This window comes from Bemisia tabaci, chromosome 5 (genome assembly GCF_918797505.1).
Source record: "Bemisia tabaci chromosome 5, PGI_BMITA_v3".
Classification (NCBI taxonomy): domain Eukaryota; kingdom Metazoa; phylum Arthropoda; class Insecta; order Hemiptera; family Aleyrodidae; genus Bemisia; species Bemisia tabaci.
The window spans coordinates 9,022,508-9,049,058 of record NC_092797.1 but is presented as its reverse complement, the minus strand read 5'-3'; the positions used below and the strand labels follow the sequence as shown (position 1 = coordinate 9,049,058).

General features: G+C 36.2%; 1 protein-coding gene across 1 annotated transcript; it reads right to left on the bottom strand.

The window, feature by feature from the left end:
* Positions 1-223: 223 nt before the first annotated feature.
* Positions 224-26,551, bottom strand: PAN2 (PAN2-PAN3 deadenylation complex catalytic subunit PAN2). The gene is made up of 22 exons (XM_019059730.2): positions 26,291-26,551; positions 25,272-25,504; positions 24,839-25,008; positions 23,989-24,118; positions 22,654-22,853; positions 21,597-21,804; positions 13,920-14,203; positions 13,202-13,298; positions 12,131-12,379; positions 11,557-11,805; positions 10,839-11,016; positions 9,718-9,882; positions 8,865-9,034; positions 7,989-8,172; positions 6,922-7,070; positions 6,243-6,379; positions 5,035-5,255; positions 4,086-4,215; positions 3,157-3,378; positions 2,346-2,455; positions 1,127-1,294; positions 224-399 (listed from the first exon to the last, which is right to left on the bottom strand). The coding sequence occupies exons 1-22, from the start codon at positions 26,346-26,348 to the stop codon at positions 395-397; spliced, it is 3,717 nt and encodes a 1,238-aa protein (XP_018915275.1). The 5' UTR covers positions 26,349-26,551; the 3' UTR covers positions 224-394.

Genomic DNA, 26,551 nt, shown 5'->3' with positions numbered 1-26,551 from the left:
AGTCAGAGAGGAAAACGAAGCAAATTTGTCCATTTTCAAGAACCTGAGGATATTATATGAACGTGTTTTTATCAAGTGGAACTATGTGCATTATGACGTGAGCCCTGTTATGCACATATTCTTATGGGTCTCAGGGCTCATGTCTTAATGCACATAGTTCTGTTTGATAGAAATACATCCATAAATACAATATGAATACAGCACGTAAAAAAAAACAAAAAAATTTAAAAAATATAGTTTTACTTTTTAAAATAATGGTCGGAATGTACAAGAAAATGAGAAGACACTGGGTAAATTTTCACAACTTATCAATGCATGACGAGAAAATCATGATGAGAAACATCCGGAGACTCACAAATGTGATGAAATTAAGACTTTTCACACTTTGGATACATCATTCTGAAAAAGAATAAAAGAAGAATAGATCAAAAAGGTTGCAAGGAAGTAGAAAACACCTGATTTTGCAATTTGTGGATTGTGGCAATGGTAAAATGTGAGTGATCCAAAGGAACTTTCAGCAGTAACCTTTTCTCATTCGAATTTTGAGAAAATTGTTAAAGGTTTGGCAAAAATGTTGAGAAAGTCTAGAATTTTCAACGAGGGGTTTGAGAAAATTTAGCTTTGAGGGAAAAGTGCCAAGTTGCAGTGAGTAGCTGATGTCTTGGAACTTTTCATACCCCTGGAATTTTGGTTTTGAGGATAAATATCATGCAATTGGAGCAAAAATTAGATGATTCTTTGGTTTAATAATCTGACATTCAATGCAGCAGAGTCTTTAAAGGGTTAAGAACGCCAGGAAGATAAATTTTACCCTGAAACATGGTCAAAATATTAAGTTTTCCATTTGCTATATTCTCTTTTAATCAAATCCTCCAGGGTTTCACAACAATCACATTTAATATTTTAGAAAATTATAACCTAGGCATGAAATAAAGAGAGTTTGTAAACCTTTCGTAAGATTTGCAGTAGGTAATCAGGCGTTACTCCTTTTTTATGCATATCTTTTCATTCTCCTTGGTATTGCTATCCATTTTGATAGATTTTTTATCGAAAAAGTTAGGGAACTTTTATCTGTTTATTTTTTTTTTAAGCGTGGATGATGAAAATAGAGAATTTAAAATCATACCATCAACATTAGGAACTTTCCACTGGCAGGATTTTCCTTCCTTATACATTTCTTCAAGGTGTGTTTGCACCACTCCTTCCTCCGAAAACTTTAGATACAGTTGGTAAAGTTGTAAAGCAGCTTTTGCATCTTCTATTGAATCGTGAGTTTCAGCTTGAATCTTCAAACCTGCAAGAATTAATGATGACCAGGATGAACTTGTCATAAAAAAAAACTAAAATTTAAGAGGCTTTTGCTACAGAATCATAACTCTATCAACCATCATGGGTGACTCCATAGAAAAAAAATAGAGAAGGGCATTTTATTTTGTCATGGACATAACATTTTGTCACTTTGAAGTGTTATTAAGGGCTAATAATTTGGGGTAAATTTTTTTTACAAAAATTCTCATACCCTCGCAAGAGGAGTCTCCTCCTATTCCTCAAATTCTCCTTAAAATAATTTAACGTCAGAGAGGGTAATACTGAAAAATAGAGATTCACGAGCAATAGGTTCTATATTTGTAATGTCCATGACGCTCTATTTTCTAGTGCAGCTCTTTTAAAGGTTCAATACTTTTAATGAAACTATGCAGGAAAAGAGGGGACCCTTCCCAAAAGGGCTACAGGATTTTTTTGGAAGTTTTTATTCCAAATAATGAGCCCTTTGCAGCACTTTAAAGGGTCAAAATGCTACATATGTATTTCCACAACCAAAAAAAAAAAGGAAAAAAAAGCTCAGTAGGGCAGTACATTTTTAATTTTCATTCCCTCTCATGATAGAATTATGATAAACTTCTTTATGCCTGGCAGATACTTGGTTTACGCCTTGGAAATCATTGGATATTATTCTGAAATACCTTTAAAAAGTTCTTTGCTAGACTCTTGGGTCTCCAGAATTGGAATGCTTATAGAGTTAATGTGCAAGATTATTTGACCGTTTCAAAGGTAGCAATTTAAATATTTTTGACTCTTGACTGACATACTTAACTAAAGAGACACATAAAATTCAACTTAAAGGCTAGAAAATGACCTTTAAACATCTCATTGCTGGCCATTAGCTGCCTCCTAGAAGGAATTAAAACAAGTGTTTTCATTATTTCACTGGATAACTACCCTTATAGTTATATATCATACCTAATAACCAAAGTCTGATGTGAATTGCGAACAGAGAAATCTGAGAGAGAGGTAAAAAGTTTGAGAGTGAAGAGTTCAATAAATGAAGACAAATGCAGACTTACCTAGAAAATGCCATGCTAAAAACCTGAGAGAGACCATTCTTTGGTGAGGTAAATGGAATAGATTTACAGTATCTATGACTTGCTCCGGAGGAACGACCAAATTTATTACCCTATAAACGAAAAAACAGAGGGTAAGGAGATGAGGCTTCGAATATCATTAATTCAAACAGGCAGACTCTGGTTTTCACCAGGAAAATGCGAATCTCTCTGAGCTAGCTCTGTTTTGCTTAGAACCTAAATAAGTAAAATCACATCACTGACTTTTCGCTTTCAAAGCAATCAAAAACTTTTTTTACGCAGAAGAATTTGATACACTCATCTCTGGCTTTAAAAACGGAGATAATAAAGAAAAATCCTAATTTCTACAGTAAGGCGCACAAAATCCTGCCCCTAACTTTGTGATAAAGATTTAAGGATCCAAGATGATTCCTCATTGAAAGCTGAAATTCAATCCTTCATTCACAAATCTACATTTTGTGTCTCCAAAGAATTTTAAGCACGGAAGTTAACAGGCCTTTTCATTGCTCATGACAAAATTACAAAAAGATATTGACTGATTCGAAAGTAATATCACAAAGACCCTGATTCTAGGTTATTCTATTCGAGACAACAGGATATAGAAGCATTGTTTGGATCCGGTACAAAACCACCGAGACAAAATAAATCAAACCTAATGTATTTGATCTAACAATAATATGACATTTTTCAACGTTACTGATAAAAAATGAATATTCTTTTATTCATCCCTGTCTTTAACAATCGTCTGAATCAGTCAACAGGGGACAGAGACATAAAGGCAAGAAGAACTAACCTAAAATCATTGTTCAATCCATGACCTACGAATTTAACACCATTGTCAACAAGATAACGCAATTTGAGATAAGTTGATTTTAAAGTTGTTAAATGTTTCGAGGAACTAGCTGCATTTAAATCACCGGGTTGAATCCCAGAGAACTTTGTTAGATAATCAACGACTTGTTCTTGAGTTGAGATGTAGTCATCGATGAATGGAGTTCCGGCCAATACACCTTGGCTGTTGATCAAAAAATTCAAAGTAGTGATTATAAGGATTATATTAATTCAGTGTAAAAATGAGATGTGCTGATAGATGTTACCAAAATAAGTGTTCTAACTGTACTATTAAGTTGAAGGAGTCACTTGACTGGCAAGCCTAATTTCTGAAAGCTATTCAGATTATTTTTTTTTTTTTTAAGACTTTTGACAGGGCGAGGGGAAATTTGGTGCAGATCAGGAGCACGTAAAAATCAAGAGTGTACCAATTTTTTAGATGTCATGTTCGGGTTACACCTCTATTTTTAGAGACCTGAGGCTTCATTTTCATGTGAATTTCACAAGCGGCATTCCATGCAGAAAGAGCACAATGCAAAATGAAATTAAGTGATGTAAATACTTGATACATTGTTAGGATGAAGGTTTATCCTAAGAAAATAACAACACAAGACCTTTCTAGACATTTCGAAAGATGACAAGATAGCAGAAAAAATAACTGCGTTTAGACGATGTTTCGCAGGAACTGAAAAAAAAAAAAGCTCAAGCAATGACCAGGAAAATATATGTTCCTCCTCCACTCGCGTTCATAATATTTTAACTGTTGAAATTTAAATAGGAAGAAGAGTAAATATTTAATTTGTTTGCACTCTGAACTTGCTGAAATTTAACATTTGATTTAAAATTTGTACACAAAAAAGTTGACAGTTGATTGGATTATGAGAAACATACCCTCTAATGACAGACACCCTTGCAACGGACATATGAGAGGGCTTCACTGTTGACAATTTTCCGTCACTTCGAATTTCTGCTTCCTCTTGATTCAATGTAACAAACTCAGCATCCATCGCAACTATCTCACCTGATGGGCAAATGCACACGAATTAGAGAAATTAATAGAAAACTTAAGAAATCTTGCAAAAAATTTTGAAGTATTGAAAAGAGGAGTAAAACGATGATCAGTTCAACTTTTTAAAAAATTAGTCCCTAAGGAGGAATGACAGTGGCATTTTTGGATACCATGACAATTGAATGAAAAGGAACCGACTGATAATCTGTCATTCAAATTCCTAAAGATGGTTGTAGTGCTTCTATACTCACTTCTGCAGATGTATTGTTCTGATTTTTAAATTCCATTGCAGATCAGATTGGCACCACGCTTTTTTGATGCTGTAAATTTGCAAAGATACTGAGACCAAACTACTAGATCAGTCACTACATATCTTTTTGAGATCCACTCCCTGCCTGCCTGCCGTTAAGAACTTAAGATGTAGAATTGGCTCATCTCAAAATGATCTCATAAGAAATGCATTAATATTTTAACTTCCCGTCATTGCTGCGCAGTAGAGTCTCCGAAAATCATCCATGGGAATGACTGCCCTGTGTGGATTAGTCTTGTACCACATGTACATAACTCACTCAATTCAGCTTATGTTTTCAGAAATCCCTATTTTCAATTAAATTTCCTTGAGATTAGTCATCAAATAGAACTGAAAAAAATAACTATCAACTCATCATACCTAATATTTATTTTCGGTGCTTTGAAAACAATTAGCTAAACTGACCCATTATTCAGGATACTGAGAAGTTTGCTAGGATAATATTCTAAAACACACTTAGGGAGAACAAAAAATTTACAAAGAGATCGAAATGCCATATAGACATTATGATGAGCGCTAACCTGATTTTGGAGTTTCTTCAGCAGTGAGAGGAACAAATGTAATACCACTTCGATTATTCTGGGCCAAACAGACATCTTCACAAAAAACTTGAGACGTTATTGCAGGAGGCGCAGGTGGAGGCTCCTCGGATTTGACCTTGTGTTTGCTCCAGTATAAAACACACGGTATTTTCCAATCTAAACTGAACCAGACAGCTTCCTGAGCGGTGACAGGGGTAATACTGGAAAAAAGGACAAATTATACAGAATAATGTCAATCGGTCGAAGTGATCCTGCAGCATTCTGTTTAGCCTGAACTGTTCAAGGTTTCCCCACAATTTTAATGCACTACAGATTTCTGGATTTTCAAATAAATCATCAAAAATCATTGTATTATCTAACGTTACCCTGTAAATTTAATTCAGTTCGTTCAGTTTTAGTTTTAAACCATGTAGATAGATACAAGGAAATACTTGTAGTAGTTACGTTGTATTTAAATAAAATTCTTTTTAAAAAAAGAAAAAGGAAAAATCAACGAGCCTTGAAAGGTAGATCTTACAGCAGAATGTAGCAGAATTAGATATGTGCCTAGTTTGTAAGAACTCTCAGACTTTTGTCCTGGTAAAGATGCCAACACATTTTGTAATTTGAGCCACAGTTTCAGCTACAGTCATAACTGTTTTACAATCAAATCTTTTGTTTTGATGCCTGATATGCTACAGGATAATTTGACTTCAGAGGATTTTTATGAGGAGTCTTAAATTATGAAATGTAGAATTTGCAGGTGCTTGAAATTTGATGATAATCATTTATACATAGAAACTACCTGGCGAAGTGAGCACAATGATACCCTCATTTTGTGAGTTGAGCAGTTTTTGAAGAAGTTACAACAAAATAATCTAATCTGCTAAAGCATGTGTTTAAATGGGAAATGCCGCTGTGTGACATCACAAAGCCGTAGATTTTCCCATTTTTGAATCTATTATTCTCAAATTTCCCTCATTGGAATACAAAATTAACAAAATATACGGTTAACTCAGCTTATAAAGCACTTTCATAGGAAGCATTTTTATGAATGGCCCCTTGTAAAAAGTAATGCATTACACCCTTCCCTCCCCTTCCCAGATGGCCACCGACAATGAAAGAATATTGTTAAGAGTTGCCAAGGCTTTTATCTAATGCAAGGAAGAGTATTACAGAAATGATAGAGAATGTAAAAAATTATTTACCTGACATCATTAAACACATGCCAATTTTCATTTTCATAGTCTGTATTGATAATTGCAACTAGATTCTTTTTTTCATCATTAACATGACATACAACGGCTGATAAATTATAGACTACTGATAATGATACATCATCCTTCTGTAAAAAAGATCAAACCACTTCACAATTTTGGCAACAAAAATAAACAAGCCATGAATAAACATTTGTACACTATTTCAAGAACTAAAGGATTGAAACAGTAGTACGGCAATTAAGCGTTATAGCAGAATTTCTTCTCCATTCTGGGTTGTTCGGAGTGTGAACAGCATGCAACAGCTGAGCCAAAGCATCAAGATTGTATTTGTTACGCGTCATACCTCAGAGACTGTAAGGGTAATGCTTAGTGTGCGATTTAACCAAAGTAGATTGTGGTTTTTTTATGAGCAGAAATTTGAATACAGGCATCGAAATAGTAAATATTTTGGCTAGGAGTTACTTTCATTAATTTTTGTTACAAAAAACATGTTCTACAGAATTGGGATTAGAATTCAAAATAATTGTCTAGTGGTCCATTCATCCCTGGTCTGGTTTTTAGGACGAGAAAAAGGAAATAAAAAAAGTCACATGACTAAAAATAGCAAACAATTGGAGGAATGGACCAAAATTGATCAATGATTGGTTAGACTAGAAAACAGAAATACCTTCGGAGCAGAGGCTACAGAGTTAACTTCACTACGTTCTAGTTTTGAGATGAGAACTTCTCCAGTTGACAGGAGCTGAAGATGAACATGTAATGGAAGCCAAGAATTTGTCGAGTAAGGATTGCTTGAATTCTGAGTGGTGGTTGTCTCTGAAAAATATTAACAAATTTGAAAAATATATTGAAAGAGATGAAAACTCTGTTGAAAAAGATTAGTTAAAAGTTAAAACAGAATGCAACATTTGATAAAAATTAGAAAGACCATGAGCAGCAACATTAGGAAAATGTTAGAGGGAATCATTGTCTATATTTAAAAATCCATAAAATGTGACAGAGATAAAATTTTGGACTAATCACTTAAGAAAGGATGAATTTACATTTCAAACTTTTAGAAAGTTGGTGAAGACATTATTATGGCACTAATTTACAAAAATGTAAAATTAAAAAAATCTGCTGAGTGCTTGGATACATATAATCCGAGGGTATTTTTATTTTTAAATTAACAAGGTGATATTTTGCAGATTCTTCTATCAAATAAAAATTTATGAGACAAGGACAGGAGATAAGTCCAAGATGTGATGAAATTAATTTTGAATGTACACTGAAATAACATGATTGGCTAAGGGGGAAGAGTTTTGTTTTGGAAATGCACAGTTAAACTTTTGTGAGACCCTATTATCACCTCTGTTGTTTCAATGTAAACAGTTTAACTGCATTTTGAAGGGTATACCTTCCGTGAAAATTTGAAAAATTATCTCTCTTGTGGTTTTCCTAATTTTGTCAAAGAAAAACAGACAACATTATGGACTAAAAATGTTTTCGGTGGGACAAGGAAGAATTAGAATGAATATCGAGGAAAAGTGTTACTTATTTTTCCTGATAAAAAAAAGAAAGAGACAGAGAAAACAGAATTCATTGGAAAAACTGCCAGAATCCAAAAAATATGTCCTTGGAATTTCACTAGCAGTAACTCCTTTTTTTCTGGCAAAATGGAACAGATTTTAGCTTTAGCGCTGATAAAGGTAAAGGTGAACTGATTTAAAGTGAGAAAAAAAATGACCCACTTACCAGTTGCTCTACCCGGGTGCTTAAATCTGCAGCCAGGTCTCGTGCAATTTTGTCCATATCGACATGGTTTTGTGGAGCTAACAATAGGTGGATTAAGTGAATTTGGACCAATGTCACTGACAGGATTAGAGTCCAAGGCTTTTTTCACCAAAACGTCCATCTGACTTTGCCAGAATGCTTTATCCTTTAAAAAAAGAACAGATAGTGAGTAGAGTGCATCACACATAAAATGCTCTTTTAGTACAAAAAAATGTCGCATAAGCATACTAATTATGAATATCATATTTAATTTTCAAGTTTTTCGGCATTTGCTAAGAGACTTTTGCACCGACAGAAGTGCTTACTAACATGATATCATTATGCATTTTGATGGCTAAGGTACAATATTGACAACTGACGATTTTATGGGACAAAGAAAAAACTTCTATAATTTTGAGGTTGTATTCACGATTTTGTTTTTACATTCCAGCACTCCCATGCGGAATTGGAAAAAACTAAAAACATCAGCTTGCAAGTTTTACACTGTGGAATGCGGCGATATTGCTGACTCGTTTTTGCCAAAATTTTCAGTTAAGTGGTATTGTTCCTTAGCCAACGATTTACTTACTGAGGGAGCCAATATTTTGCAGTTTGCTGAAAAAGGAGCCATAAAAGAGGATTGAGAGGGGGGGGGGGGGGAGGAATGAGAATTTTTCTGTGGAATTTTTAATTCAGGATAGTCTGCAATATTCATACAAACTATTCTAATTTTTAGGTCATTGAAAATAATTGCAAGTCCAGGAGGTTCTTTCTCTTTGAAATAATCCAGGTTAAGAGGTGTAAAAATCGCACTTAAGAAAAGAGGAAGAACAACAACAACAACGAAACTTGACTTACTGCAGAGCTTTCTATATTGCAGTTAATTGTGAGCAGAGTTGGTAAAGCTTTTAACTGTCGAGACTGAAGGGTTGGCTGAAAACGCTCACATTGATCACACCATGCCGGAGTGGTCTGCTCGGGGCATAAACTTTGCTTTAGAACTTCGCAAAAAGTGTACTCGGTGTTTTCTACGGAACAAAAGATATAATGATTCATCAAAACAAAAATTAATGAAAGGGAAATGAGAGAGGAAAAAAAGTAGTCTTGCGAAATTACAAGGGTCCAAAAAGTATGAGGAGTACTTTTAAGTATGAGTTAAGCTTTGACTTTGTGGAGCTGAGCTGAAACATAGAGAGGATCAACTGTGCTGTTCTGAGTTTCAAAATTGTACCTACTCAATAAAAATGGGATGAGAGTTTTCTAAACATGCTGGCAAAAACTATCTGAAACAAAATGATTGATATGAGGTGCCTAGTATCGAAACCTGCAATCTCCATTGCAGTGTCTAAAAATTTGGCAATCATTTTCATTAGTTATGAAGATAGCAGGTGAGTGTGTATTTGCTTCTTTTTCCTAGAATAATTTACATTTTAGCAGAAAATTAAAACAATATTTTACGAAAAAATTCTCATTGATTACTTCTATTAGAAAACTAAATCATCTGCAGATTTTTTAGATAATACAGTGGAGATTGCCGGTTTTGATACTGGCTGCCTGAGTTATACTTTTCCCCCTTCATTGATGACAGTGATCTTTGCCTGAAAAGTGGCTTGTCTTCAAGCAAGTGAACAGATGGAGCTGCCCCCCCCCCCCCCACTAATATTAAAAATTATAGAGAATAATTCTATCAGAAAATAGAAATTTATTTCACCTGCTACATTTTCTGGATAAATAAGGTTGCAAACCAACAGGTTTGATTCCCGGCTGATAGAGTGCTGGCACTTCAAGCAGCGATGGACATGAAGTTGCTTGCTTCCAAACAGCCGACTCACTTCCGTTTCTTCATCCTTGACTGAAACAGCCTCTAAAGAGTCTCCTTTTGGCAATTAAAAAAACAAAAACCATTAAGTATGCTGGTAAAATAGAGGATGAAGAAATTTTTTCTACATAATTATTAAACTGTAATATTACATATTTTCAGGTGCAATAGACTCTTAATTATCTGACAAAATGTGATAGTTGGGGATGTTGTACAGTGGACTCTGGATAATTCGAAATTGAAGGGCTTTTTCTTCGAATTAGCGAGGTTTCGAAATAAAGAGAGTTCGAATTAAAGAGATTCCATGTGGAAAAATTTCGAATTAGAGGTTCGAATTATACAGGGGCAAATAGACGGATTTACGCCAAAAGGTCTTCTGGTCAAAGGTCAAGCTTTTTCAGACACCCAGGTACAAAAACAGTTGACTTCGAATTGTGGAGGGAATGTACCGTCTTTTTTCGAATTATTGAGGGAGGGCCATATTTACTTCCAACACTTCGAATTACAGAGAGAATTTTTGTCGCAATTTCGAATTATGGAGGGCCGCTCCAGCTTAAAAATTTCGAATTAATGAGGGGAGAAAAATACATTGATTTTCTTCGAATTATCAAGAGATTTTCAAGGGAAATAGACTTTCCTACGAATTAAAGAGGTTTTCGAATTATCGAGGTTCGAATTATCGAGAGTCCACTGTGTCAGGACTTACAATTACAGTGTTTTCAAAATCGTCTAACTTCTCCTTCTCTTTTAAAAGTTTTTAATATATGTATACAGTGGTAAAATTACACAATCATTTTCCTTTAAAATTAAAAATTTTTTAATGGAAAGCCAAACTATTTGCTGTTCTGGGAGATTTTTTAGATAATTATGACAAAGTAGCACTTTCACAAAACTGTATTTGCGCTAGTTCCTTTTTGCTAAATATGATCCATTTAGCAATCTGGCTCAAATCCATATGAATTCATCATCTAAACGGTATGAAGAAACTGAAGTAAATTGAAAGAAGCACTAACCTTGTTGATCCACTTTGTTCTTAACTCGCTTGTTGGCAATTCGACTTTGTAAATCTATACTAGGAAAATCAGTATCACGGTAGACAAACTCAGCTCGTTTCTCACTTTCTTTAGCTTTCCGCTTTTTCCACTCCAAAAGTTCAAAATGCAACTGATGAAGAATAAATCTATTCCAATTCTGATAAAAAAAGAAGAAGAAAAGAAAGTTAGTTTCATAGAATTTCAAATCAATGAGGTGTTACGATCAGAGATAGGGATGATCTGGTCAGAAATCTGAAGACGTAATTGAGGCTATGAAATTGAGAAAATAATTTAAAATTTTAAGCTAAAGTAAGAAACCACTTAAGTAAATATTTTTTGTGCACATTATTCTTCACATGCCAAAAATTGTGGAAATGAACAAGGTATTAGCAGGTCGATTTCTCTCAAGGTCAACTGACCCATTATGGTCTATTAGGGGCTTTACGGTTACTTCTTTTCTCATTTCAAACAAAATAGACCCAGGTTTGACAGATTCTGTTACAAAACTACTGAAGCTCCCATAAAAAGTAACGCCTATGGATCTATTTTTGTCATTTTCTGGAGAATTCAATTGTCTGACTGATGCTACTACCTTATACGATTCTACATTCCTACAGAGAAGAAAACTGGTCTTATTACTAAAATTCGCTTTTCATTTAAGTGTGAAAGATCACCAGTGTAACTTGGTCAAACTTACTTGAATTAGAGTGACTAAATTTGTTTTTTTCTTTAATTCCAGGTTATTCTGATCAGGGAGAATTAAATTCAAGGCAGAGGCTTCATGAGCATTTCTTAATGCACGCAGGAAGTTGCCAGAATGACAAGGATATCCTGTTGAAAGTGTGAGCATGTGGAAGAGAAATCCTAATTCACAACAAAGACAAAATTCTGCTTGGCAAACGTGAGATAAAACAATCTGCCGAAGTTGCTCTGAAAAGTAAAGGACCTATAAAAAAAAAAAAAAAAAGAAACAAATATAGTACAAAACTTAGTAGAAGTCATTTTCCAATGAAATGAAATTGGCATTAAAAGTAGTCTGAAAGTTGAAAAATTCCATTTGCGAATGGAAACTATTCCGTAAGCTGAGCTACAAGGTCTAGGTTTATCACCGGAAGAGAAAAATGTCGAAAGAGGGTATGATTTTTTAACGATTAATTACTGTTTCCAAAGCCTCAGTTCCACACAGTTTAAAAGTCACACTTCACTCAGCTGAACTTACTCATTTCCATATAAGGCTGTTTAGCAAACGTTTTACCGTGTCGGCAACTAACCTGAATCATCGCATTGCAATAGGAATTAGGGAGGGTTGCTTCTAAGCCACTGAAATGAGTTTTGTTGAACTGCTCAAAGTCGAAATCTTCAGGGCCTGATTTCCAATACTTCATATCTAATTTACGGTATCGTTTCGGAATGGCCACAAATACAGGAGCACTATTTGCATCACCTTCCTTCAATGATGGATTTTGATCCATTGGGTTACCATTCCTATGGGCACTTTTGAAATCTTGTGTGTAAGGCACCTGAAACAGAGGTCAGAGAAAAACGTTCATAAACATGATGAATATAATAATCTTCATTAAAAACATGTACACTTAATATCAAAGAAGCAGAGAATTCCTAGCTTTCGTAAATTGAACACCTTCCGTTTTCCTAATTTATTGCAAGTAATGATTTTTTTTTTGGTTCTTCACTTTAAACTATATCAACATTGGAACGGAAGAAATGCGTATTTTGGTTGGCAGCTTTGCAGACATTCCATCATAATTTACTTTTTAGGGTAAAGGTGTTACAGCAAAAAACAAAACTTTGTCTACCTGCAAGGGGAGCGAGAAAGTAAAAAAAGAGAAAAAGAAGGAGGAGGTAACCGTTCGGTTAGAAAATCTTAATTTCCGATTCTACCCACTATTTTCATCCCTTCTTCTTTCCTGGCGGTATCAGCCACCTGTTGCTCCGAGTTTTCATTCAGGTATTTTTGGTTGATTCCTGCTATTACAGTTGGCTAATTCGACCTTTTTCTACTACTTCTGGCCGATGGCATCATCAGGATACCTGTTGACAATGTTATAAGGGCACCCGTTAACGATTTCATTGTGGTACTTGTTAACGATGTCATGGAAACACTCATTGATGACATCATCAGGGCATATTTGATGTTAGTCATTGAGCCACCCATTGCTGACATCATGAGGGAACATTTCCGTTAAATATGAATTTGCCCTGGTAGATACAGTGTCAACTTATTTTCAGTGGCCTCTTTAATTTCAGGAAAGGCATACTGATGGTAAACTATAATAGTAAAGATAATAGAGCCTTCAACACGAAAATCCATAATGTTTGCAGACCTGATTTCGTCGCTTGCTATGAGGGTTTGGGGCATAACCAATTGTGCCCTGCATTTTCATTGTGCGTATTATTTCGGGATCAATCGGTGGATGATGTCTGCAACATATAAACACACTGGCATTAGATTTTGACAACTTAAGAAATGAATCTCAAGTGGGTTTAACAAAAATTTCAAGATGTTAAACAAATATTGCTTGAAAATCGGGTTTCTGAAAGAATCTTTCAGAAAATGACAGTTCGAATGTGCATTTTGACATGATCAGTCTGTTTTTGCTGAGCACTAAAAAATGGAACAATATTCTAGCAATTTCTCTATCTGTATCTTGATGAGCATTTGCTAGGGGTACAGCATTACCTTACTCTTACCAGTTGACAAAATGACCCAGTGTCATTGTGACACATGAGTGTGTCACAATGACACATTTCTTGAAACGTATTTGTGGACAGCGGATGCTTAACTTTTAAGGACATATGTAAGGAGTTCATTAGGAGTGTTAGAAAGTACATTCACACCTCTCCCATGCATATTTCACTGAATCAATAGGTAAATACGAAAAATGCGTGCTTCAATTGCAACATTTAAAAATCTCTGATTACGTTTTACATTCCTCAAAGAAAACTGATCAAAATGCTTCCTGCAACTTTGTGTGATTTTTTATTAGGAGCTAGGTAGGTGCTTTAAGCTGATTTTTAAAAAACGATGAGAATGTTATTTACCTGTGAGTTTTCTTGACAAATTGTGAAGGCCAATCAGAGACTAAGGGAGCAGGCACAGGATACACTAACGGAATGGCTGCAAGCACAGCTAGTTCATCTGTTACGTTGATAGGAGGATACGTCTCAACAGGATCAGCGAATTCTGTTGGTCTCGATAAAGTGTTGATAATTGGGGTTTGTTTTGATGTAAAAACATGGAGCGACGCTGCTGAATCACCGATGGCTATTACTTGACATGATGTTGAAACATCAAAAGAGAGACAAAGAGAATCTGTCGCATTCACCTGTAAAGTTAAACAAGGCTTTTGAAACAGAGTAAAGAGCAAATATAAGTTATAAACACATTAACAAATTTCAAAAGCCTTTAAACAGTAGTTTACGTAGAATCGTGAATGAGGTGTATTTTTCATTCCATTTTACAGGGTCGCCGCAGAATTTAGATTATGAATTGCCCTGACTGATTTTGGTATATTTCCTTGACAAAAATTGAATCAGGGCGTGCAAAAACCGCTAATGTCCATTTTTCCAGTCTTCAGTCTTTTTGAGCTGATAATATTTTTAAAGAGTTAATAAAACCCTAAAAGTAATGAAAGGACTTATTTTGGGATTAAGGTAAACCGGAGACGAGTATTAAAGCCACTTTTATGGTTGCATCTAACTCCGAAAAGAATTATCAACTCAAACAAGTAGCAAAAGCTACCTGCTGAGGGGGCGCCGCCCCCCCAGACCCCCCCTTTCAAATTATATATGTGAGACTTTGAGTATCATAGAAGTCGTGCGGCGACATGCCGAATGAAATGCCACAATTAAAATTATTGGATCAGATGATGAGCTGATAAAAGCCTTACCCAGTAATTTGGGAACATTTCTGACACAGTTTGGTTGCTTTAACAATCACTTTGATTTGTGAAATACAAATCGTTTTCACTTCGTATGTAGTTAAATTTGATTTTGACTGACTTAGTTTCTGATGGATTCAAATTCATAATATACATTTAGGTTCCAGGGAAAGAAAAATGCAGATGAGCTACACTTCACATGAATATAGATGGATTAAAAATAAATAATCCGAAGAAGTGATGAAATAATTGATAATTGTTTACTACAGTAAATACTAAACCTAGGATTCATAGGAATTTTAAATAAAATCCCACCCATCACTAAAATAACCCATATGTATACAGGGTGTTCGAAAAGTCCCCTCCCCCCCCTCTAACTTTTGACCTAATTGAGGTAGAGATTTGAAACTTGGAGGGTGTTCCTAGATCAAAGGGAGCTACTTTTTGACCCCCCCAAATTTGGGGGGGGTCAAATCTCTACCTCAATTAGGTCAAAAGTTAGAGGGGGGGAGGGGACTTTTCGAACACCCTGTATACTCGTGGTGCCTGCTCTCGGCTCGATTTCGCCGAATGGAATTCTTTATCATCGCGGTTGTCCTTGTTGCATGCACCGAGTTTCAGGCAAATCTATTGGCAAAAAGTTGAGGTTGCCAATTTTTGACCATTTTGAACTTTAATCGGCGGCCATTTTGGAAAATTAGGGTTTTTTTAAAAATCTAACGTTGAATTCGTTATTCTCGGGTCAAAATACCCCCAGATACCGAATTTCAGGTGAATCCATTGGCAAAAAAATCAAGTTTGTCAAATTGTCGGCCTTTTTGAGCCTAAACCGGTCGCCATTTTGAAAAATTAGGGTTTTTTTGGAAATCTAACGTTAAATTCGTTTTTCTCGTGCCAAAATACTCCCAGATACCGAGTTTCAAGCAAATCCATGTGCAAATAGCAGAGGTGCCAATTTTCGGCCATTCGGAACTTTGACCGGCCGCCATTTTGAAACGGTTTGAGATAATGACTTCCAGTTTGCGCGAAAAATTTTCTTTTTTTATGCTCTTTCGAACGAGGTATCACAAAGGGGGTCTTCCCATTTGAAAATTAAAAGTTAGGGTCCGTAACCCCCCAAAATGGGGCCCCCCAAAATTTTGGGGGGGTCAAAAAGTAGCTCCCTTTGATCTAGGAACACCCTCCAAGTTTCAAATCTCTACCTCAATTAGGTCAAAAGTTAGAGGGGGGGGAGGGGACTTTTCGAACACCCTGTATACTCGTGGTGCCTGCTCTCGGCTCGATTTCGCCGAATGGAATTCTTTATCATCGCGGTTGTCCTTGTTGCGTGCGGGAGGAAATGAAGGCGCGCTCGCAGTAGCAAGAAGCAGACGCACCAGGACCGCCAGGTTGCTTGCGACGCGTGAATGTAGCTTGACCTCCACAGATTAACAAACCGTCGAGCAGCCACGCGAAAAGTCCTATACCTACATAGAGAAAAAAAAGGAGGTATTTGCATCTTGAGGTTTGTTTACCCTGTGACGTAGGTCTGTACAACCTGGCCAGCGAAATCCGAAATTCGAACTATGAAAAATTGACCATAATTTCCGATTTTCCGAGGTATAAAATACACAACTCAGCAGAAGAAAGAAAGAAAAATCGATTCGATATTTCTGGAAGGCTAGGCTAGGCTAGCGGCCACCGACCCTCGGAAAAGTCGTAAAAACGAATGACTCAAGTTCACACGTGCAGGGCTCGGAGCATTGCAGCCAAATTGGTCTGTTTGTTATTCAGGGATAGTGTCCTAGCATAGGTTTATTTAAAAAACAATTAAATAAGAGGAAGGATTTCAACCCTGAACAATGAGACCACCGACAGCCTGCATGTGACCCCGGGATCACAGTCAGTCCCCCGTCAGTTTTGGTGAGCAGAGTTACTGAGATGGACCATTTTTTTTAGGGAGCGAACAAATCAAAATTTTGAGCCTTAAGTTGGTCGCAACCATATCCGGAAGTCGTTACAGTGACATTTTTGTGCAGTATGCTTCTGTGGAAAGTGCAACACTTAATGAATACTTTTGACAAATCGTGTTTTATCCGGTTTGCGCTTCAAACGTGATTTCTTTGTGGAGTGTCATACGTTCCTTTTTGAATTGAAAAACTCGTCAGATGCATTGGGTAATGGAGTAAGGCATCTCTCATTTCTTAACGCAGGGGGCGGCAAATTTTGCATTTTTTTAAAATGTAGGTTTAAAAAAAATCGGATTCAGAAAAAAAAATTACAAACGAGAAAGCGTCTTTCGGTGACACAGGAGACAGCACCTTTAATTAGTCGAGTTAAGAGAGAAACTAAACACGCAATTTGGCATGGAGTGGTGCAGCAGTGATGATGAGGACTTGAGATAAAAAGGAGAAGCCCTCAGCGCGGCGCACGGTGAATCGAGTCAATGAGAGAGGTCGGAAAAAATTTGGGAACTTAAAACGCTCATAACTCCGTTTATACAAGAACCTAATGTTCTACAAGCTGTTCCACTGGTTTTCTCGTGATATTTTCTTCCAGTATCACCCCTTGAACTTTAAAATGTGACGAAATAAACATCAACATTTGCAGATTTTGTCAAAAATTTCATGTCCAACCCCTCTAATTGACTCAATCCACTGTGCGGCGGTCGGCGTGAAACGCATAACGCCTACAAGACTGTACGAATACTTCACGCATTGTGCCAAACACAGTGCGGTCAGCGCGGCGCGCCGGCGGAAGTTAAAATTATTAAACCACACTTATGTTTGTTCTTGCATAATTTTTACCTTCATTTCTTACAAATGGAAGGCCTTGTTCACACATAGATAGGTTTACGGAACTTAACTTTCGCGCAAAGTTCCGTGCGAACTTTTGCTAGTAGTGAGGGGCATAGTGTCCTTTCTTTTAATTTTTCTTGTTTTGCCGGTTGAAAATGCGGGTGTGATCCCTGCGAAACGTCCCGGGTTTCTTATTATATTTTATGTGTTTCTTTTTTATTATTTGCGGCCTTAGTCCCGTTTTAAGTTGTTTCTCTGTTACTGTTTCGGGCCGATTAAGTTGTTTTTTATTGATGTTTCGAAACGAATGAGAAGGGGGCGGCAAAATACAGGTGGCCCATAGGCAGCAAGTAGGTAAATCCGGCCCATGGGCGGCAAGTAGGTAAATCCAGCCCTGTTTTTTAAATGAATTTTGAGTCAAATTTACGTGAGAAATTGATTTACCAAGATTATTTTTCTTAATTAAAATTAACTTTCTTTTTAATACAGTTTTTACGTCAATACATTTGTTCGTAATTTCCAATACTTTTTACGAAATTTTTATGTTAATTTAATTATTATGTAAATTTGACTTCCTTTTCCGAATTTTTTCTTTTTTCGCGTTTTTCTGTGACTTTTAACAATTTTAGACTTTCTTTCCTTACTCTAGTAAGGATCTAGTCGTCAGAATCTATCCTGAACGACAACTTACATTCATGGAAAATAAAGCTTTAAATGTTCCTGACCATTTTTTACCATCCAAACTCACTAGAACACATTGTATAGGTATATGAAAAATTTGAAGAGCATCGCTGTCAAAAGCTAAGTTCTCCTTCAATTTAGCTCTTTTTGTATGGTCTACGGGTAAGGACAAAACTAACTGTTTTTGCTAAACGCTTACTGTTTTTTATTCATAAAATTTGAAAGTCTCAATGAAAGCAAAGCTATGTCCAATCACAGCTAGGTATTTTTATTTTGAGACTGCACATCCCAACTTCTCCCACTTTTTCAGCCGAATTATTTTTTTTTTTGGGCTAGATTTTGGTTGGTGCAGTAATGCTGATGGTTATTTTTAGAAGACTATGATAGTGAAACCTAAAGTTTCCAATGATATTTTATCAGCATAGTAAACTCAACCACGACTTCAATCATAAATAATTCCATTTAGCAAAATCAAGCTGAAAGGCACAAGTAAGGGTTCATGAAAGTTGAAGTCATAGCTCAACATTATAGGGTAGGTTCAAGTAACTTTTAACGTGTTTTAGACTTTTTTTTCTTACCGGAGACCCTGAAAAACCACTTAAATTCAAGGAAAATAAAGCCTTAAATGTTCATACCCATTTTTAAATGTCAGAACTCACTAGACCACATTATATTCATGATAAATTTGAAGAATATCGCTGTGAAAAGTTGAGTTTTCCGTAGATTTAGCACTTTCCGTATGGTCTTTAAGGTAATGACAAAAAATGCTAAATTGAAGGAGAACTCAACTTTTGACAGCGATATTCTTTAAATTCATCATGAATAAAATGTGGTCTAGTGAGTTCTGACAGTTAAAAAATGGTTATGAACATTGAAAACTTTTAGTTCGATGAATTGAAGTTGTCCCTTAGGGTCCATTAGCGCTAAGGAAAAAAATTCTAAAACTTGTTTGAACCAACCCTATAATATTCTCCCACAGGATTCACTTTCAGACAGTAATAATTAATCAACATAAACATCAACCATTACTGATAAATCATCAAAGATCCTATTGGGCGAAATTCAGCCAAAAAGCACCAGTTTGGAGTCTTGACATTTTGGCCACCGTTGGTTGCTTATTTACGCTATTAAACTGTGACTCGATGATAAAGAATGCCATAGGGCGACATTCCGCCGAAAGGCACCTGTGTGGGTTCTTTACATTATGGTCACAGTTGATTGCTAAACGCTACCAAACCATGGCTAAATGATCAGAAATTCCATTTGGCGACACATGTTAACACTCTTTGAACATCTGAGGTATGAGTTCTGGAAATTTTGGCTATACTTGGTTGCTAAACACTACTTAACAGTAAATGTTCAACAGTGACTTGATGATAAAGAATGCCATAGGGCGACATTCCGCCGAAAGGCACCTGTGTGGGTTCTTTACATTATGGTCACAGTTGATTGCTAAACGCTACCAAACCATGGCTAAATGATCAGAAATTCCATTTGGCGACACATGTTAACACTCTTTGAACATCTGAGGTATGAGTTCTGGAAATTTTGGCTATACTTGGTTGCTAAACGCTACTTAACAGTAAATGTTCAACAGTGACTTGATGATAAAGAATGCCATAGGGCGACATTCCGCCGAAAGGCACCTGTGTGGGTTCTTTACATTATGGTCACAGTTGATTGCTAAACGCTACCAAACCATGGCTAAATGATCAGAAATTCCATTTGGCGACACATGTTAACACTCTTTGAACATCTGAGGTATGAGTTCTGGAAATTTTGGCTATACTTGGTTGCTAAACGCTACTTAACAGTAAATGTTCAACAGTGACTTGATGATAAAGAATGCCATAGGGCGACATTCCGCCGAAAGGCACCTGTGTGGGTTCTTTACATTATGGTCACAGTTGATTGCTAAACGCTACCAAAACATGGCTAAATGATCAGAAATTCCATTTGGCATAATGGAGATGTTGCATGTGTGAGGAATTTGCGATTTGACTGTTGAATCTTGGGTAAAAGGTCACGAGAAACACGATGGTGCCACTGGTTTTCTCTGAAATCATCTCCCAAGCTCAAAAAAAAGCACTCAAGTTGAGGCCAAAATGAAGGGAATATCCCACCCTACCCTGAGAGTCCAAGTCTAGATCAAGACCAACTCTCCATGCAAAGATAGGGAGCTAATACATTGACAGGGCTACCATTTTATCTGGGGACTCCAAAACTGAAAACACGGCAACCCTGCTAATGTATTTGCTCCCTTTCTTTGCATGGAGAGTTTGTCTTCATGTAGACGTGGACTCTCAGGGTAAGGTGGGATATCCCCTCCATTTTGACCTCAACTTGAGAGCTTTTTTTGAGCTTGGGAGATGATTTCAGAGAAAACCAGTTGCACCATTGTGTTCCTCGCGAACTTTTATACAAGAATCAACAGTTAAATTGCAAATTCCTTGCACATGTAACATCTCCATTGGGCCAAAATGCACCGATATCAATACCTCATATGTTACTTGGTTCCTCGAAAATTCTCCTCTTGGACTTAGCCTAAAAGTGTGGACACTTTTTAGCCTCCGGCGAAACCTAGAGTCTATACGGCTTCGCCGCACGACTAAAAACTGAAGACTGGAAAAATGGACGATAGCGGTTTTCGCACGTCCCAATTCAATTGAAGGTATGCCAGATGGTTAAGAAGACATAAATTGAAACAGTTTTCAGGCAAAATTCGTTCTTAAAAACTGCAAACACATTCTAGAAAGCAAATAAAGGAGACTCAAGAATTAATTTTTCCCTGATATTTTTGTCATTTTCCTTAACATTTCCAGGTTTTCCCTGACTTTAAAATTCCCTGAGATTTCTCTGTTTTCCCTGTGTTTCCTGACTGTGGCAATCCTAACTAAAAAAACACATTTAATTTGATCTATTTGTGAAATTTTCATGCGTCACATAGATGTGCATTCTAATCAACTGGATAGTGAGATTTCTACTTTTTAGGGTACACAGAGAGGGTCCAGATAGACTATTTTTATAGGTGGAATATTGCACGCCCTCACAAGCATTAGTGAAACTGCTTTCAAAAAATGTAGGGTTACATAATGATACCAAAGCCTACTCAAGTACCAAACTCAATAAAACCATGATTCTTTAAAGGAGGCCAATTTTTTTTATTTATGACTCAATTGGATAAAATTAAGAAAGACAAACAGTGGTGCACTGCTAAAAATTGGGGAGAGGGGAAAACTACGCACGGCTCCTATCTAATTTTCAATTTAATTAGATAATTTTAAAAGTTAATCATGAAACACAATTGCAAAACATTCGAAACCCTGGTTGCGTCGTACCCAATAAAATGATCCATTTACTGACGGAGCTTGATTCATTACCTGGAATAGGCTCACTTCTGGCTCAGAGAGCGGCACAGTATCGACTAGTTGAAGTTGACCCAGGCTTGAGACGACTGCCAATCGAGACGAAAACGATGGCATGAACCGCAGTAGCAATGGGTCAAGAAGAACTGGGATTGGAGAGACCGATCGCATCATTCGGATGTCAAACACCATGAGAAGACGATCAACAACTAAGCCTCCTTGTCTGAAAATAACAAAGTATCAGAAAAAAAAACAGAATGATTAATTTTTCTTTTCAAAATTTCACTCATGAATCAATAACATGATACCTATTCAGTTTTGCCACAATTGTTGATTATTGAGACAGCTCCTCAAATTCGATGTCAATGGTGTTCATTTTCAAGAGAATTTTGACAACTATGCAAGCTCCGGCCGTTAGTCAACAAGGAATTAGGACATACATTTTGAGAGACCGTTTCCTTGTTCCTATGATGTTTTTAGCATTGTTTTTCCGCAAACGACTGGAAACTAATTTCCAAAATTTTCCATGCCACCATTATGAAAATATTTCAAAATTTTTCAATTCTTATGCCAGTTTTGTTCTTCTAATTCCAAAATATTTTCAAAACCAAGTTCCATTTAGGTTTCTTCATAAAGAACTGGAATACTAATTTTCCACAATTTTGAAATGGCAATTGACAATTGAACCTGCAGTTTTTACAGAAATATTTTTTCTTTAATGCTTTTTTTGAACAAGATATTAAATTATTTTCTATCTGAAATTCTCAAATTGTCCCCTGGCCTCCTAAGGAAGGGGGAGTCTCTGCTCCCATTAAGAAAATTCCCTCTTCATTACCACATTTTTTACTGCCACCCTGTTTTATTTAAGTGGTAAGATACATAAAAATTTTGAGGCTTCGGATTTCGCAAGAAATGAAACAGTGTTTCTATACATCGGTTTTGACCTTTTTATCAATGTTTAATTACTACCTAGTAACTTGGGATTTGCTGTTTTTATATCAGCTATTTTAAGTTCTTCTAAATTTGAAACATTGTACCAATGTAAAAGATTCTTAATTACAAAACAAATTACCTGCTTGAAAATCCACATGTAACGAGGAGGTTACCATGAATATCGAAATCAGACAGGCTACCGGTGTGAGCTTCCAAGGAGTGTTCAACTTTCAAACTTAAAGGATCTCGCAACTGGATGATTCCTGAGGGGTCCCCGCAACAAACGTAACGATTACCATGCTGGCGCAAAATTGCACAACTCGACTCCTTGAGATCAATCTAGGAAAAAAATGGCTTGTTTGGTAAAGTAACTGAAACTGAAGCACTACAAAATTTGTACTTAACTTCTGGAGCGAAATATTTTTTAGCACTACCATTTTGCTGGAAAAAATAAATATGCTAACACAAAACATTTCCCCATTGATGGTGAAATATCTTCACAAGCTCATTATTTAAATTTTAGAATATTCTATGAGATAAGACAAGACCAAGGTGAAATGGAGTTCTTAGATTGGTCAATTTCCTTGTTTGTATGCATTTTACTCTCTATTAATATTTTTTTTCGGCTGAATAATAGACAAACTAAAGGCATCTCCTTGGTGACTGACAATCAGAAAATTATTCTGCACATTATTATTGAAGAAGACAAATAATCAGTGTACCGCAGTACAGCTCAAAAATGTTCAATTATGATCCTCCTTTGACGTCCTTGGATTCTGAGGAAAAGTTCCTCAGAATCAAAGCAAAGTTCTGTGGGCATTAAGATGATTTGTTCGAAGGGCTTTTCTAAGAAAGATAAGAAAAAACTTTTGATACTCCAATCCAAGGGCAACTTGAATGGGACAATGGTTCCCACTTTCACAGCTAAATAAATAAGACAAATACCTATGTAAATATCATTCTATTAATTGAAGGCGTGTTCTGAAAATCTCTGGGTTATGAACGAATTTCTACAGAAAAATAATGAGACAAATAAAATGATTCCACTTTTTATAATTTTATATTAGTAAAATTTGGTGAATTCTTTGGCTGAAGATTGAAGAGCATATGAATATGTATTTTTAACCAAATTGACATGATGTATCGACGGTGAAACTACCAAACCACGTATCTCGGTTTGCGACGTCGCAGACTTCCTGTCATACTTTATTTTTTAAATGAAAAACTACTTAACATCCAGTCTTGAAAACTTCTGTGATTTTTTCTCTTTGTGCGGAGAAAATTCTGTGAAAATTTCAAGGAATGATATTGATTTGGTCTACTTCAAAAAAATAAAATGTGAGCGTAGATTTTTAAACACCGCAAACGAGATACGTCGTTTGGTAGTTTCACCGTCGGTATGTGAGCAAGAATACTTTTTGAATGAGTAATACGTAATATGTTAGCTCAAGCAATTAAACACAAAAGAACATACCAAATTAACCTCCTCTCCTCGAGCTAAATTAAACTCGACCAGTTTATGTTGATGACCACCCATGAGGATGGAGTCTCTGGCTTGGTGACTCAAAGGTAGAAAACATTGCATTTCATTTAAATTGTCTGAGCTGCAAAACAAAATAAAATTGAGAGAAATGTCTGCAACGTTTGGAGATAGTACTGGTTGTTGATTCAGTGGTTTTGATATTCAACAAGTATTACTTATATTCGAAGGTCAGGAGCCGGAGTGAGGTTCGATTACATAAAATTCACAGTGCATTTTACAATATTAGGGCTTGTACTGTGAGAATGAAAGAGAAAATCTCCAATATTCAAAGTTGGAGTGGAAGTGTAGTGGAAAGAAAGTATCTTGAGTCTGTGGGCAATTAAAAATGATATTTGATGAAATCTTTGCTTCGGATATTACAGCAACGCTGCACTTTTTATGAAAGGCAAATTTTTTAAGTTTATGGCGGCAGAACTTAAGATAATGTATTAAGCCCCCAAAGGGCTAGTTGTAAAAGTTAACAATGACGCTAGACTCTCGAAAGTTCTTCCTTTGAAGAATGTTTCTGACGCAAGTGTACTGGAAAAGAAGAGAAGTAACTGACTTCATCAATTGTTTTTTTCATGCAACTTTTTACTGGTTTTTTCCATTGGATAGACACAAACAGACCAGTATCCGATATTACGCCGAAAGACTTCAATATGACATAAAATGAGCATGTCTTTAAAATTTTGTAAAATCTGTTCACCAGTAATTTGGCTGGTGTAACAACTTCAGATTAACTCAAATTACTGCTTAGACTATGAATTATTTGTTAAAGAAATATAAAAAGTATACTAACGAATGGGTGAAAATTGGAAGTCCTCGGCGAAGCTGACATCTCAATGAACTAGCGGTTAAAGCAAGTATTCCACAATCTACACTGCTGATGCAACGGACTTCTTCTGAATTGTGAACTCTAAAGGCAGAGTGTTTCTGCATGTCTGGTCCGTAATAAGAGGCAACATATCCCTGAAAAAATGTGTTAAACATTTTAGGAAGGGTAACCAAGAATCAGAACAGGCACTCAAAAGTGTACCTTGAGTGTATAAGCAACGGAATGATCAGGAAAAAGAGTAGAGCTGCAAGATGTTGCGACTTTATTTTATGTGCTTCATAGATTTTAAAAGACAAGATGCTTGACTGAGGCAAAAATTTTATAAAATTTATCATTTTTTGACCTTTACTACTTACATTAGTGAAAAATGTTAAACAAAGTTTACAAAAAGACTCACCCTTTCCTTGCCAATCCACAACAGTTCTTCATGCAAATCGAATGCAACAGCTGTGACACCATGCTGAGAGCAATTATCCGTCAATATAGTGTGAGATTCTGTGTATTCTGTGCAGAGTTCAAATTCCACTCCTCCCATCTGGTCGTAGTGCTGTACAGGAATGAACTCGTTCCCAGAAGACAGATCATAATTGACACCATCACCTCCTTCATTCTTCATGTAATTACCATACACTGAAATGAAGTATGTTTCTCAATTACTGAGTTAATTCTAAATTACGACAGTCCGTTTCAGACTGCTTTTCCTCTTTTGCTGTACGCACAGGAAAGAGAATCGCTATCCTGCGTATACAGCAAGAGAGGAAAAGTAATCTGAGATGGGCTTTACTAACTCATTCTTTTTTGAAGTGTAACCTGTTGCATTTCTGTTAGACTGCATCCATATAAGTTTTCTGACTCCCTAAACTTCCATCCTTACACGCAGTTTACTCAAGAAATCTACTAAGCCGGTTTTCATGATTTTTGCAGCTATTGACAGGGCCAGTTACGAAATACAGATCAACATGGGGGAAGGGGGATCTGAGCCTGCGTAACAGGGGGGAAAGAGGCATTCAGGGCTGCACTACCTATTGCCAAAATGGATACTCAGCGCTCACGGTCAATTTTTTTAAAATGTAAGATGAAAAATCAACATGAGGTGGAATTTCATCATCTAAAATTCGTCACAGGACTACCAGCTGCGAAAGGTTACGTTCACAAGCTGCTCGTAATCTTATTCTCCTCTTGTTGCATTCAGTTTGTAGGAATAAAAAAATTGAAAACACCAGCCCCTCATCGAAATTTTTTCAATTGATGTCTGCTTAACTGTCTGTCCGTTCGATTAAGCCGTCATGTATCTAAACATTGAGAGTGATGAAATCATCTGATATGGACACATCTATTTATCAGCTCCGATTAAACAGCTTGTGAAGCTGTGCTTGTCCTTATTCCAAGAGAGAAAACAGAATATTAAACACTTACGCATCATTTGATCTGCACTGGAATTGAACTGCGGAAGTCCAGATGGTCGGAACTCCATTATGGAGAGAAGGTATTCCTGATAAATGTGAACTCTAGTACACCTTTGGGGTTCAAAAGTCAATTACTTATTTTTCATTTAAAAACATGGAATTTTTCATGAATATAAATTTGATAAACCCACAACACAACAGCTATCAACGTCATGTCAAAACAAACCTTCTAATTTTTCAAAGAGAGAGGAAGAGGGAAGGTTTAGCGTAG

What these genes read in the sequence shown, in the direction of transcription:
- PAN2 (XM_019059730.2), bottom strand. Translation starts at nt 26,348, where the DNA reads ATGGAGTTCCGACCATCTGGACTTCCGCAGTTCAATTCCAGTGCAGAT. An exon ending in ATAGCAAGCGACGAAATCAG is followed by an intron (nt 12,380 to 13,201) that starts GTCTGCAAACAT and finishes CCTCTGTTTCAG; the next exon opens with GTGCCTTACACACAAGATTT. An exon ending in ATTGCAATGCGATGATTCAG is followed by an intron (nt 11,806 to 12,130) that starts GTTAGTTGCCGA and finishes TTTTTTTTATAG; the next exon opens with GTCCTTTACTTTTCAGAGCA.